The 15594-nt window shown below is 44.2% G+C and overlaps 1 protein-coding gene across 1 annotated transcript; it reads left to right on the top strand.

Annotated features, from left to right (window-relative positions):
- LOC109948616 lies at positions 2806-4338 on the top strand. Its single transcript, XM_020562278.1, has one exon. The coding sequence runs from the start codon at positions 2806-2808 to the stop codon at positions 4336-4338; it is 1533 nt and encodes a 510-aa protein (XP_020417867.1).

Raw genomic sequence — 15594 nt, 5'->3', positions numbered from 1 at the left:
CGCCTACACAACAATGAGGATCAGTACTGAGAAGAAGTTGACAGATAGGACCCTAATTGGGCCCGTCCGCTTCTGGCAAACTGATTCAACTTTCAATTTTGTTTGGGAATTGAATGAGTCTTCTCCACGAGCCAAGAGATACGATCCAAACGGGGCATTGGTGTTGATACAATAAATCCCCTTCGTTCCTCCAAGCAGAGCTAACCCCCGCAGGTGGTGAAAAGGGACGAAGGACGGAAAAAAAGATCAACAAACAGTAAACACATATGTTGCATATGTTTTAGTCTTACTTTTCTCTTCTACTTTATGTATAAAAAAATCTAAAATTTTGAAACATTTGTTTTCCATGACTAATTTGAAATTAACTAGGGTTTGGTGGATATAATTGCGGTTGACATTATAATTAATCACCATATTATGAATAAATAAATATATGAAACTGTCACACCATTGTGTGTGATGTTACAACTCATGTTGTTATGTGTTTAATTTATAATATTATATTTTCAAATATGAATTGTCATCCGCTCATTATTATAACACGTGAATTAGTAATCACGTAACAATATGACCGTCATACTCAAATATTTTTCCATGTTACTGTGGGAGCATATATTTTCGTCTCCAATCAGGGCACACCACGTGGAAAAGAAGATTATCTCTTTAATTAATTAATTAAACCAGTTTATCTGGCTAATTAATTAATTGGGATAAATATCTTAATTAATATGATATTATCTTTATTTAAAGAGATAATATCATTAATTAAGATATTATCCTAATAAAGAGAAGATAATATCATTTAAATCAGATATTATCTTTTTAAGAGATAATATCATTTAATTCAGATATTATCTTCTTAAGAGATAATATATATTTAATTCAGATATTATCAGGCCCAACTGGATTCCTACGAAACCCTAGCCCCGAGGCTCCTATAAATAGACGACCTTATTCATCATTCAAGGTACATCTAAACCTACATCTAAACCTACTCCTTATACCCGAGAAAAATACCCGAAGCTCTCTCTCCCTCTCCACTCTCCATATTTTCTCCCCACGGCTCCGGCCACCACACACGGCTCCGGCCACCCGGTTTACACCCTACATAAAACTCCGTACCCTTTGCTTAGCTATTGTTTTCCTACAAACACTCGAACTAACTTAGGCATCGGAGGGCCTTTGGCCAACACCCCCCGGGTGTGGTCTATTTACTCCAGTCTTTTTTACAGGAATCGAGGAAGAGAGAGAAGGAAGATCGAAGGTTGAAGGATCTAGAAGCGAATATTCTCCCGTGAGATTATTTGCACAAACATTTGGTGCTTTCATTGAGAGTGCGAGTTATACTCAACGCGTGCTCAAGGAATCCGTTCCTCCTATTTTCCAATCCACCGAAGCCTTCCAAACAACCATGGTTGGAAGCAAGCGCACGAGGAGCAAAACCGCCGCTATGGCTCAATCCGTGACGGCCCAAAGCTACTCCTCCCACGATCCCGTGATCGACATGGCGGCCCCACCACCTCTCGCCGCCATGAACCCTCAACAGCCACCCCGTGTGACTGGAACCACCGTACCGGCCTCCGCCGCCGTCGTACCATCTCAAGGCCCCATGGCCGAACCTAGCCACCTTCATAGCACCACCGTTGAGCATGGTGGAACCTCACATCTAGTTGGGCTCACTACCACCGCCGACTTTGGCCCAATCTTGGAGCAACTTCAACCATTCCCTCCATTGCCTCCACGCTCGACGCATGCTCCCACGCACACATCCAACGAAAACCTAGCCCGTGTGCAATTGGGCTCTACACATTTCTCTCCTCCCGATCCACGAACTCAAATAGACCTTAATCTGAGAGTTGAGCAGCTAACTCAGAGAATGGACGACCAAAACAATTTGATGAGGCAATTCTTCAATCAAATAAACTTGGCTCAAAACCTTGGCCTTGGACAACAGGGCGAAGAGAGAAGGATAAACGAACGCGCCAATAGGCAGTTCGGCGGGAACCAAGCAGGTCGAGCAGAAGTAAGCAGACAAGGAAATGCGCAACAACGAGATCAGCTCGCGGACATGTCGCAAGCATCCGCAAGCCACACTCAGAGCAGACGAAGTTTCCCATCCCGACTGAATTTAAGGACCAACGTGCGCGATAGGCTGGGCCCAAGACCTGACATCCACGCTCGCCTGGGCCAGCACGAAGACGTTCATGAAAGGCTAGGCTCCCAAGGAGGTCAACTTGACGGCCATCAAGACGTGGATCGAGAAGAAAGGCGCTCTGCTGCCCGCTCACAGAGAAATATTCACGAAAGGATAGGCCCCCAGGGAAGTCAACTCGACAATCATCACAATGAGGACCGTGAAGAAAGGCGCTCCGCTACTCGCTCTCGAAGAACCAACTCTCGTCGCCAAGCTATTGGAAATCCTTCGCAAGCGCAGTCCACCAACACGCCGCCTAGACAGCGCAACCGAGAAGGTCGACCCTCGCAAGCCAATGACGAAGTCAATCAGCATCGTCTAAATCGCGAAGGTCATCAACGTGACCGACTAGCCATGCGTGCAGAAGACGTTGAGAAGCTTGTGAATAACCGACTTCGAGACTTCAAGATTGGCGGAAATTTTGAAGATGCACTACGCATTGAGGTAGACCAAGCAAACTCCTCACCTTTCACCGCCAAAATCGAGCAGGCTGCTCCCCCGAAAAAATTCTCAACGCCCTCTTTCACATGCTTCAAAGGCGATTCCGACCCCGAAAGTCATCTAAGCATTTCAAGAGCCTTATGATCCTCTACAAAGCCGAAGACGCACTAATGTGTAAGGTGTTTGCAATGACTTTGCGAGGAGCAGCTCAAGATTGGTTCCATACCCTGCCATCCGGGTCGATCAACAGCTTTAAGGAGCTTACTTACGTCTTCACTAAAGAATACACTTCTTATCGGACGATCAAGAAGAACCCTAACCATCTGTTCAACCTGCGCAAGAAGCCTGAGGAATCCCTTCGAGATTACATCAAGAGGTTCAAAGCAGAAAAGGCCAACATCGTAGGGTGCGATGACCAAATCGCATCCTCTGCATTCAAGAAAGGTCTTCCAGCAGAACATGACTTATACCACGAGCTGACTATCACTCCCAGCCAGACTCTAGCAGAGGTCTTTGCGACCGCAGAACGCTACGCACTCTGGGATGACGATCGAATCGCCGCGAAGAAGTCCACTGAGCAGGAAGATCGACGGGCTAAACGGGCAGAACAAAGAGGCGACAGGCTTGGCAGCAGGGACAAAGACAAAGGCAGGTCACGCCCACAAAGAGAGGCCACGACGAAAGAGAACTACACCAAGTTCTCTATCCCCATACATCAAATTCTAGCCCAAGTGAAGAACAAACCTTGGGTAAAAAGACCGCCACCCTTGAAAGGAGATCCGGACAAGAGGGATACCAGAAAATATTGTGCCTTCCATGCGACACATGGGCACAATACGAATAATTGCTTTGCTTGGAAAGCGCATCTCGAAGAACTCGTAAGAGAAGGTCATTGCACGGAGTTCATCGCGAAGCAAGCCATCCAGCAGATAGAAGACCGCGATACCGCCAAGGAGCCACCGCAGAAGGTCATAAGGATTAACACAATCCTAGCCGACTCCGAGGAGTCCGGACTGACCAACAAAGAAAAGAATAGGAAGATCAAACAGGCTACCATGATCTCCCAAGTCTCAACTAGTTTCTCACTGGCAGAAGACGATCCCGTGATCGGCTTTCAAAAGAAAGACTTAATCGGCCTGGATCTACCGCACAACGATGCCCTTGTCATCAGCATTCAAATCGCTCAGGCCATGGTCGACCGAGTCCATGCAGATGAGGGCAGTGCAGCCAACATCCTACAATTGGCAGTCGTCCAACAGATGGGCTTAGAGGCAAAGATCAATAAATCAGCCAAGTCCCTGACTGGTTTCAATGACGCAACGACGGTTACCGTGGGCACGATAGATCTCGACGTCTACTCTCCACCTGTAATCAGCTCGCAAACGTTCATGGTCTTTGATGAGATCTCACCCTACAATGGCATTCTAGGCAGACCATGGATCGGCCAGATCAACGCCATCACCTCTGCCACACATCAGAAGATTCGCTACCCAATCCCTGGGGGCGGTATCGGCCAGATCAACAGCGATCAAGCAATGGCAAGAAAATGCTCAGCTCAAGGGCTGAAGAAAAGCAAGCAAACACAGTTCCTCCCTGTGAATCAGGCAGATCTAAAGGGAGTAGAACAAGCAGAGGAGAAAGCAGATCCCGTTCCTGACGGCCGAGCAGACCAGAAAGGAAAGGGAAGAGCTACTCCCCAATAGCAATCAAAGAATCAGGACCAAGTCGAGGGAATCCGTCCGGAGGTCTCTCCTGAAGAAGGATGGAAGCCCGAAGAGGACGTTGAGCTAGTACCCCTTGATCCTGACAAGCCAGAGAGAAAAGCGCGGATCGGCTCGCGCCTAAGCCCTGAGGAAAAGATAGAGCTTGCAGCCTTCCTCCTGAACAACAAAGACGTATTTGCATGGTCGCCATCCGACATGCCTGGCATCGATCCCCAGATCATCTGCCATCGCTTACACGTCAACCCAGCCATCAAACCTGTAGCGCAGAAGAGACGTAACTTCGCCCTCGAGCGGGTTGCCATCATTGAAACCGAGATCGATAAGCTTCTAGCTGCTGGTTTCATCGAAGAAGTCTCCTACGCAGAATGGCTGGCGAACATTGTTCTAGTGGCAAAAAAAGATAAAGGTCTATGGAGAGTGTGCGTCGACTACACCGACCTCAACAAGGCATGCCCTAAACACAACTTTCCACTGCCTAGAATTGATCAGCTCGTCGATTCAACTTCCGGCAACCAACTGCTAAGCTTCATGGACGCCTACTCCGGCTACAACCAAATCATGATGCATGAAGATGACAAGGCTAAAACCTCTTTCATCATCGAAAGAGGTACATACTGCTACAAAGTCATGCCCTTTGGGCTGAAGAACGCCGGAGCAACCTACCAAAGGCTGGTGAACAAAATTTTCAAGGAGCAAATCGGCAAGACTATGGAGGTCTACGTAGACGACATGCTAGTCAAAGCTCCCGAGCGAGCAGACCATATCAAGAACCTTGCCGAGGCATTCAGCCTACTCCGAAAATACAACATGAAGTTGAACCCGAGCAAATGCACGTTTGGAGTCTCGTCCGGCCGATTCCTGGGATACTTAGTCACCCAAAGAGGAATTGAAGCACATCCAAATCAAATCAAGGCTATACTCAACATGAAGTCACCTGCCACAACAAAGGAGATACAAAGTCTAATGGGTAGGGCGGCAGCCCTCAACCGATTCCTCTCAAAATCTACCGACAAGTGCAGGCCATTTTTTAAAGCCTTGAAGAAATGACATAGGGACAAGTGGGATGACGAGTGTGAAGTAGCTTTTCAAAACTTGAAAACCTACCTCACTTCACCTCCCTTACTCTCAAAACCGATACCAGGCGAAGACTTGTACATCTACCTGGCGGTGTCCGACTCAGCTGTCAGCTCAGCTCTCATCCGAGAAGAGCTGGGGGCACAACATCCGGTATTCTACACTTCAAAAGCTCTCCTTGATGCAGAGACTCGCTATCCGAAAATGGAGAAGCTCATTTTTTCTCTTGTAGTTTCCGCGAGAAAACTAAGGCCCTACTACCAAGCACACCGGATAATTGTCATAACAGAATTTCCTTTGAGATCGATCCTCCACAGCCCCGACGCTTCTTAGCGACTCATGAAATGGGCTATCGAACTCAGTCAATACGACCTCCTCTACCGGCCGAAGACTGCTATAAAAGCCCAAGCTTTAGCAGATTTTGTTGTAGAGTTTACTCCGACAGCCGAAGAAGAGAAGATGGTCACGAAAAGCAAGGAAAAAGCAGACGACACCTCCCCTGCCGATTCAAACCTACCTAACGACATGTGGCAATTGCATGTAGACGGAGCATCAAATCATAAAGGATCAGGGGCAGGCGTCGTCATAATCACCCCAGACGGAACCTTGTTGGAACAAGCCATCACACTAGGCTTTTCTGCTTCAAACAACGAGGCAGAATATGAGGCATTGCTCGCAGGACTGCGCCTAGCAAAAGAACTGACGATCAAGAGATTAGCCATCTACTCAGACTCCCAGCTGATCACGAATCAAGCCTCAGGCGAGTATATGGCAAAGCATCCAAGAATGATCCAGTACCTCGACAAAGTCCAAGGACTTCTGAAAGAATTTCCTACTTTCACCATCCAACAAGTTCCACGGACAGAGAACACTCATGCAGATGCGTTGGCAAGCCTAGGATCAGCACTGGACACCCAGTTCAGACACTCCATCCCAGTTGAACACCTTGACCGACCAAGCATCGAAGAAATAGAGCCAATCGACTCAATGCAGATCGATGAAGACCCCAGCTGGCAAGACCCCATCATCGACTACCTAGTGAATGGAAATCTGCCAACGGATAAGTCTGAAGCTAGGAAGGTCTAACAGAAAGCCGCGAGATGTTACATGCAGGGCGACAAGCTCATTCGCAGATCATACTCCGGCCCTCATCTCACTTGCATAAAGTACCCTCAAACACTTGAGGTCCTTTGCAAAATTCATGACGGCGAGTGTGGCAACCACTCTGGGGGCAGGTCACTCTCCCAGAAGGCTCTAAACGTAGGCTATTTCTGGCCTACTATGCGCCATAACTTCACTGAATATGTCAAAAGATGTGATCGCTGCCAACGGTACAAACCAGTTCCTAATCTGCCTGCCGAAATCTACCATCCGCAGAACAGTCCATGGCCTTTCATGCAATAGGCCATCGACTTAGTAGGCCCCATGCCAACGGCACCTGCCAAGAAAGAAATGATGATCGTCGCCACTGATTACTTTACTAAATGGATCGAGGCCGAAGCTCTATCCTCTACTAAAGAAGATGATGTGGAACGATTTATCTGGAGAAACATTATCTGCCGGTTTGGCTACCCACAATCACTAGTTACCGACAATGGCTCGCAATTCATCGGCAAGCAGATCACTGCCTTCTTCAAAAAGTACGGCATCAAGCAGCATCTATCTACCCCAAGATATCCTCAAGGCAACGGCCAGGCCGAGGCATCCAATAAAATAATATTGGACTGTCTAAAGAAAAGATTAGAAGGCGCCGAAGGAAAATGGGTAGATGAGCTCCCTGGCGTACTATGGGCTTATCGCACCACTAAGCGAAGATCAACTGGTGAAACCCCGTTTTCCCTTGCCTATGGAACGGAAGCGATCATTCCTCCTCACATCACTGTCCCCTCAATAGGCATCGAAGTGGACAGTATTGAGCAGAACTCCGAGCAGATGAGACTCAACCTTGACTTACTTGAAGGCGAGCGCGAGAAGGCCATTGTCCGAGTCGCCTCCTATCAACAGCGGTTGAAGTCTTACTACGACAAAAGAGCCAAGATCAGACAATTTCAACCAGGCGACCTTGTCCTAAGAAAGGCCTTCATCACTGCACAAAGACAAGGATCTAAAAAGATGAAACCCAATTGGGAAGGCCCTTACATAATCAGCCGGTCCGGGGGCAAAGGAAGCTATACGCTTGACACCATGGAAGGGAAGGAGATTCCGCGACAATGGAACGCCTACCATCTCCAAAGATACTATCCATGACGCTTCCTCCTACCTGCTCAGTCCCCAGCAGACGACTGAGTACTGCACATTTCTGAAGAAGAGAAGCAACTACTGCAAATTCCAGAATGTGCCACAACAAAAGACAGTTGCCCATAAGTAGCGTCCTTCGGGAGACGCAGGGCAACAACTAGAAGCGTCCTTCGGGAGACGCAGCCCGTAAAGAAGCGTCCTAAGGGAGACGCAGGGTGCGCCAGGAATTTTCTAAGGGAGGTATCCAGGTTCCTATCCGTTTCCTAAGGGAGGCAGGATAGCCAAACAGTTACCCATAAAAAGCGTCCTAAGGGAGACGCAGGGCGACGACCAAAAGCGTCCTTCGGGAGACGCAGCCCGCAAAGAAGCGTCCTAAGGGAGACGCAGGGTGCGCCAGGAATTTCCTAAGGGAGGTATCCAGGTTCCTATCTGTTCCCTAAGGGGGGCAGGATAGCCAAACAGTTGCCCATAAAAAGCGTCCTAAGGGAGACGCAGGGCAACGACCAAAAGCGTCCTTCGGGAGACGCAGCCTGCAAAACAGCGTCCTAAGGGAGACGCAGGGTGCGCCAGGAGTTTCTTAAAAGGGGGTCACCATGCTCTCTGCGGGAAATATCCAGGTTCCTATCCGTTTCCTAAGGGAGGCAGGATAGTCAAAAAGTTGTCCATAAAAAGCGTCCTCCGGGAGACGCAGGGCGACGACCAAAAGCGTCCTTCGGGAGACGCAGCCCACAAAGCAGCATCCTAAGGGGGTTGCAGGGTGCTCCAGGAATTTCCTAAGGGAGGTATCCAGGTTCCTATCCGTTTCCTAAGGGGGGCAGGATAGTCAGACAGTTGTCCATAAGCAGCGTCCTAAGGGAGATGCAGGGCAACGACCAGAAGCGTCTTAAAGCGTTTTCTGGAAAAATGCAGAATACGCCCGGAGTCCCTCAAGGGGGACCCTGGCTTTTGCCGAAATCCCAAGCGAAATACACAGCAGGACACTAACCGGTTACTCAAGCAGTTCACAAGACAATGTGCAAATTGAAGTTGAAAAAATAAAGACTGAAATTTCCATAGTAAAGCGACCAACCGGCCAAGTTCAAACAAAAAGAAGATGGTCAAAACAAGACCAATTATTCTAAACAAAAAGCAGACTACAAAAGCTGAAAAGAAATAAAGAAGTCTTCTTCTACTCCGAAGCGCCAGCAGGAGACCCCTGATCTGCAGCCTCTTCAGTGTCCACCTGATCAGCCACGCTCTCGGCAGCTCCACATGCATGATCCATGACGTCTACCGCCGCCTCATCAGCTACATCATCCTCTGCTCCATCTTCTTCAGCTACTGCCTCTTCAGCCACCCGCTCTTCAGCCCCTTCGGTGTTCGCAGCATTAGCCTCCTCACCTCGCACAGGGGGCAAGTCAGGATAGAGCATCTCGATGTCTTCATCTCCAATGGCATAGAAGGGGTCATATCCAATTGTGCAGTCCAAGTAGCCCAACTTGTACGCATCCATGACAGCTTCCGACTTGGATTCTTCAGCAGACTTATGATAGGCGTGAAATCTAGCCAAAAGCTTGTCATAACTATGAGAGATGTTGGCGTTCTTACGCTCAAGGCGGAAATAAGCATCTTTTCGACTTGCCAAGTCAACAGCAGAAGAGCTGAGCTCGGAATCTTTCTCAGTAAGGGAACTCTTCAGCTCAGATATCATCGCCCGCAAATCAGACGTCTTCTTCTCATAACGAGTCTGCTCGGCAGAAAGCTTGCTAGCCAGCTCAGCATTCTTCTTCTCCAACTCACTAAGCTGAGCAGAAGAGGGGGCAGTAGATGACGAGTTCCGGATGGTCTCCGCAGCAAAAACCACTCCTTTTTGAAGCAGATGAAATGTCGCTTCTCTTTGTTTTTCCAAGGAAAGACTTGAAAAAGTACCGAGATCACCAGCCTGACGGACTTGATCAACCAGCTCAGCACAAGCGGATGGACTTGATAGAAAGTGCGTCTTGAGCAGATCAGACACGCCCGCATCCCCTGTAGGGCTAGGCTTGTCCACCTTTGGATCAGCCGCTGATGTCGCAGAAGAACTTTTTCCCCGAGCAGATGACTCTCTTGCTTTCTTAGCCTCTACCAACCTTACTTCCAAAGGAACTGACGACGATGAATCGACTCCACGCTTGACTGCTTGTGACTCAACAGTTGGATCATGATGGTTGAATGGATGAGCAGACCTCGCACATCGACCTCCACTCTTCGGCTGGTGCAAACGACCCGAACTTCGGAGAGGAAAATCAGCATCTCTTGGCTTCTCAACAGGTGACCTGGACCGTGCACGAACTACGTCGCGGAGCAGATCACAATCTCCAAACTCATCAGCAAGAGGCTTAAGGGGAACATCCCTAATGTTGCGCATACCACCAATCTTCTTGCTATCTGCACCAACAAGATGTTTGACTCTGGCAGATGACGCGGGAATAGCTCCTACTTGGGTTTTCTCAGCAGAAGGGAACCTTGGCTTCTTCCTCAACGGAGACACATTCCTCGCCCGCAAAGAAGTAGCTGGAGCTCTCGAAGACTTGACATCGGCCTTCCTTTTTGGCGGGGGTTCAGCAAAGCACTCATCCTGTTCAGCAGGCAAATCATCAGGGTTCGGACTATCCTGCTTCCATCTCTCGACATTCTCAGCAGGGGGCAGTCCACTAACTTCTTCCTGATTGTCGCTCGGCAGCCACCAGCGGCCACCACTGCTCCAATCATCTTTGGCAACCAGTCACGACGACAACCAGCCTATTCCCACCCAGCTGGTCCCTTCCGCGAAAATGGGAAGATGAATAAAAAATTTACGTGCTCGACTTACTTTGGGATGCACGGCAACTCCTCTCTTCGACAAGCAGTACAAAACTCTCCAAGATCTTTCTCAAGCTAGAAAGTAGAGAAGTTAAGTTTGAAATGTGAGAAAGAGTGAAGAGAAGCCCTGTATTTATACAGGTTGGACAACCCAGGTCAAGAAGGAATCATAAACTCATTCCTACTGGGAATCCAACTCCAACAACAGTCAGAAGCCTACACCAATTGGGAATCCAATCTGCGAAGGAGTCCAACTCACATAATAAAGCCCAGACACAGTTGGAGAGCCCGAAAAAAATAATTTCATCTCCTACATGCCACACAAGCGCCATGCAGAAGCTGGGGGCATTTGTGGGAGCATATATTTTCGTCTCCAATCAGGGCACGCCACGTGGAAAAGAAGATTATCTCTTTAATTAATTAATTAAACCAGTTTATCTGGCTAATTAATTAATTGGGATAAATATCTTAATTAATATGATATTATCTTTATTTAAAGAGATAATATCATTAATTAAGATATTATCCTAATAAAGAGAAGATAATATCATTTAAATCAGATATTATCTTTTTAAGAGATAATATCATTTAATTCAGATATTATCTTCTTAAGAGATAATATATATTTAATTCAGATATTATCAGGCCCAACTGGATTCCTACGAAACCCTAGCCCCGAGGCTCCTATAAATAGACGACCTCATTCATCATTCAAGGTACATCTAAACCTACATCTAAACCTACTCCTTATACCCGAGAAAAATACCCGAAGCTCTCTCTCCCTCTCCACTCTCCATATTTGCTCCCCACGGCTCCGGCCACCACACACGGCTTCGGCCACCCGGTTTACACCCTACATAAAACTCCGTACCCTTTGCTTAGCTATTATTTTCCTACAAACACTCGAACTAACTTAGGCATCGGAGGGCCTTTGGCCAACACTCCCCGGGTGTGGTCTATTTACTCCAGTCTTTTTTACAGGAATCGAGGAAGAGAGAGAAGGAAGATCGAAGGTTGAAGGATCTAGAAGCGAATATTCTCCCGTGAGATTATTTGCACAAACAGTTACTATAATATCCATCAATGGAATAGAAATTCAAAACCCCAAAACGCTCATTAAATATTTATGTAAACCCCCTCTTCCAATCACTTGTAATAAAAATATTTAATTAACAACACACCCAAGAAATCAATAAAGATTGGGTCATTGACAAGACAAATTATCTCTTTAAGGGGCCAACGTGAGTCAGGATCAGATTTGTTTTTGTTTTTATTTAGGTAGTCAACGTGACTCGTGATCATATTTATTTTTGTTTTTGTTTTTATTTAAATTTTTTCTTCGTTTAGGTCCCTTGAGCAAGCTATGAGATTTTCGATGAAGGTATACATACATGCAGTAATAGATATCCATGGCATTACTGTGGATTCTGCTGCAATGATTTGTTTACATCAGTAAACACATATGTTGCATATGTTTTACTTTTGTTCTTCTACTCTATGTATAAAAAAAGTCTATGATCTGAAACATTTGTTTTCCACGTGTCAATAGTAAAAAAAATTATTTTTGTTGGTTAACGTCAGCCCTGACATGCTCCAACAAGAAGAAGCCACGTGGCGCTTCTCGGATGCTCGGATCAAATACTTTTGAGAAATCCAACGGATGTAATTTTTTTGGCTACAAAAATTGCAAAAAAAAACCAAAAAATTATGGATTTTTTTTCTTCTATAAATACCTTAAATATTATTCACTTTCCACACCAAATTCATCTCCTTCCAATATTTTTCATTTTCCACACCAAATTTTCTACTATAAAATTCTATTTGTGTAAAAATACAAATGGCCTTTTCCATTGAAGTAAGATGGTTGTCGACAAACGTTCGAAATAGTCAAAATCTTGACAACGAGGTAAAAAAGAAAAATTTGCCGTTTTCTTCAATGTAATGTCAATTTTTTTTTTGGTTGTTGATTTTTTTTGCATTTCAAATTTCATTTTTTTAATAGGTTATTGAAGGCAAAACAAAAAAGAAGAAAACCATTACACATGGGTCCTCAAAGTGAACAGTGCCCGTAGTCAGTTCCAGTAGTGCGTTTCGTGTAGGAAATAATGGCACTATTACGTCCTCCGAAGAAAAATACTCCCCCACGTCGTGATCTGGTGGAACCACCTCCGCCAATGATTGTGTTGTCCTTGTACTCGATTATATTGAACTATGAGGACCGGGAATATTTCAATTGTATGATGAGTGAGTAGGCATTTCAATTGTATAATGAGTGAGATGTGAATTTTATAATAAATATGGACACATGGCAACTGAAAATCTTATTCGAAAATTTTATCTGAAATTTGAGATGTGAATTTTATAATAAAAATGGACACGTAGCAACCGAAAATCTTATCCTAAAATATAATCCTAAAATTTTATCCAAAATTTTTATATGAAATTTGAGATGATAATTTTATAATAAATAGTGACACGTGGCAATCAAAAATATTATCCGAAAATTTTATCAAAATAAATCGTTTAAGTATAAAAAAATAGAAAATAAATTAAAGTGAATAATAATTGCCCTTGCCCTTGCCCATAAGGGTGGAAACAAAATTGCAAGGGCTGCCACAATTCACGTGAATAGTGACAGCCCTTGCCTTGCCTTTGTTCATAGGAATGGAAGTATCTGAGCATAATTACTGACTAATTCCTTGTGATAGGGTATTTATTATTTCAGTTTATGGTTGTGAAAGTAGATGGGATATTGAATGTTGGTGTTGACATCGAACAAGCCTTTAACATAAGCAGGTTTTGAAGTCGAGCCCTGAATAGAAGTTGAGGCCCTACGAACCAACACAACTAGAAACGTCTTTGTGTCAACAATTTGCTCACTCTGTATATATATAACATTTGTTATACATATAGAGTACTGTTATTTCCATCTACCTGTCCTATTTTCTCACCTACTTTATCTTCTCACCCACTATGTAAATTTGTAAAAATAAAATCCTACTTTTCCACCCACCATTATTCTTAAAATACCCTTTAATTATTAATTCAACCATACACCATCAACTCCAAGTTAAAATTCTTCATCTTCTTCATGTGTTTTTTTAACATCACGACCTTACCCTACCATATTAATATTCTCATCAACCCCTTAGCAGTACTGGTGGCTTCACAACCGCGACACCACCACCACAACAACATACAACCAACAAGACTACAATGGATTTTAATTGAAGTGATGTTATATGGAATAAGGAACTGCATGTGGGTTAATCAGACAAAAAAAATCTTTAAAATGGAATAAAATTAAAGGACAATTTGGCCTCTATTATCAACACCCACCAACCCTGACACAATATTAAAGGTGGAGTTGAGAATTTGATTTGATTTTTTTTTTTTTTAAACTTTTCAAAGGATTGGGATGGGTAGATCAATGCTGGCTGAATTTGTTGAGGTCAGGAAGATGGAAAGAATATGGCGAGTTAAAAGAAAATATTTATTTTCTTTTTAAAATTTGTTTTATTTTTAGGGTTTTAGAAGTCATTTTACAGAGGGATAAATTTGTCTTTAAATTTTTAAGAATAAGGTGAGTGAAAAAATAGGATAGGTGGGTGAAAATAGCGGCACTCTACATATATTATACACATGAAAAAAATCAGAGCCTCTAAAAAATCAGAGGCCCTGTGCAGTGGCACCACTTGCACACCCTCAGGGCCACCCCTACTCTTATGATTGAGAGCTCACGAACCCATATATATTTTAACAATGATGACATCCTTTTTTCTCTGTCTTTCTCCTTGTGACCATATAATTTTGAATGTAGAAATTAGTAACGAAGTTTTTGTTCTTGAAAAGAACAAGTTAGTGATGGGACATAACACATTAATTACTATTTTGCTTTTTTCTTTTTTCAAAAGAAAGGGATTACTATTTGCTTTTTGGTCAAAGGACAAAGTTATTAATTGGATAAAGATTCATTTTAGTGAAATAATTGGATAAATATCTATGCTGTCTCCTTGTTTGGACCTGCATGCCTGTCACTGGAGTGTATACCAGATTAGAAACACAAGCGTACCGAAAGCTATGTAGAGCCACAAAACCCAGACACACAAGCGTACTGCAAGATGTGTCTCTTTTCTTTTTCTTTTTAATAAAAAAATCATCATTATTGCGTGGTAAAATCAAATAGCATCTCAGGATGGGTCCATATTTGTTGTTCTAGGACACGTCATATTTGAACGAAATGACAAAAGTTTCATTGACATATACTAGTCAATAATAGAACACTCTTAGAGCACGTCTAATGCAAGGGCAAGAAGCAAGGGGCTGGTGCTGTTTTAGCCCCTCAAAATGGTACTATTTTTAAAATTTAGCCTCTTAAATTTTTTGTGGTTTTAGTGGTGGTGTGGGGTAGAGGCTAAAACTCAAAACTAGTTATTTTAGTTTATAATTATTTTATTTGTGATGAAAATAAAAGCACAAATGGCATAAACAAAAATTAAACACAAAAAATTTGTAGAGGTAAACCATTATTAAACAATTAATAAAGCATTGGACTCAAATTTTGAGTCCTGCAAGATTGGAAGCAAAAACTATTTGAATCCAAACAATACATGAATAGTTGTATTTTGGAGGGTGAAAATTTAAATTTAGCCATTTTTTATGGTTGGAGATGGTCTTATGGCTAATTTGGTTTAGAGGGATTCTGTTTACAATTTGAACATGCTCTGATTTGTTTATTATTTTATGAACACCACTGTAACATCCTATATCAATTAACAGAGAGGGGGTGATGTGCCTTATATGTACATGCTCGCCTCCATCTAGCACGAGGCCTTTTGGGAGCTTACTGGCTTCGGAGTCATGGGAACTCCGAAGTTAAGCGAGTTGGGGCTAAAGCAATTCTAGGATGAGTGACCCACTGGAAAGTTGCTCGTGAGTTCCCAGAAACAAAACTGTGAGGGCAGAGAGGAGGGCCCAAAGCAAACAATATCGTGCTACGGTGGAGCCGATCCGGAGTGTGACAACCACTCTTATTTCTTTGGACACCCACTTTATGATTTGAACATGCTCTGAACATATTGACCAAAAACAAAACATGTTATG

Source organism: Prunus persica, chromosome G4, assembly GCF_000346465.2.
Source record: "Prunus persica cultivar Lovell chromosome G4, Prunus_persica_NCBIv2, whole genome shotgun sequence".
Taxonomy (NCBI): Eukaryota; Viridiplantae; Streptophyta; class Magnoliopsida; order Rosales; family Rosaceae; genus Prunus; species Prunus persica.
Note: the sequence above shows the minus strand (reverse complement) of the source record. Positions and strands in the feature narration are given on the sequence as shown.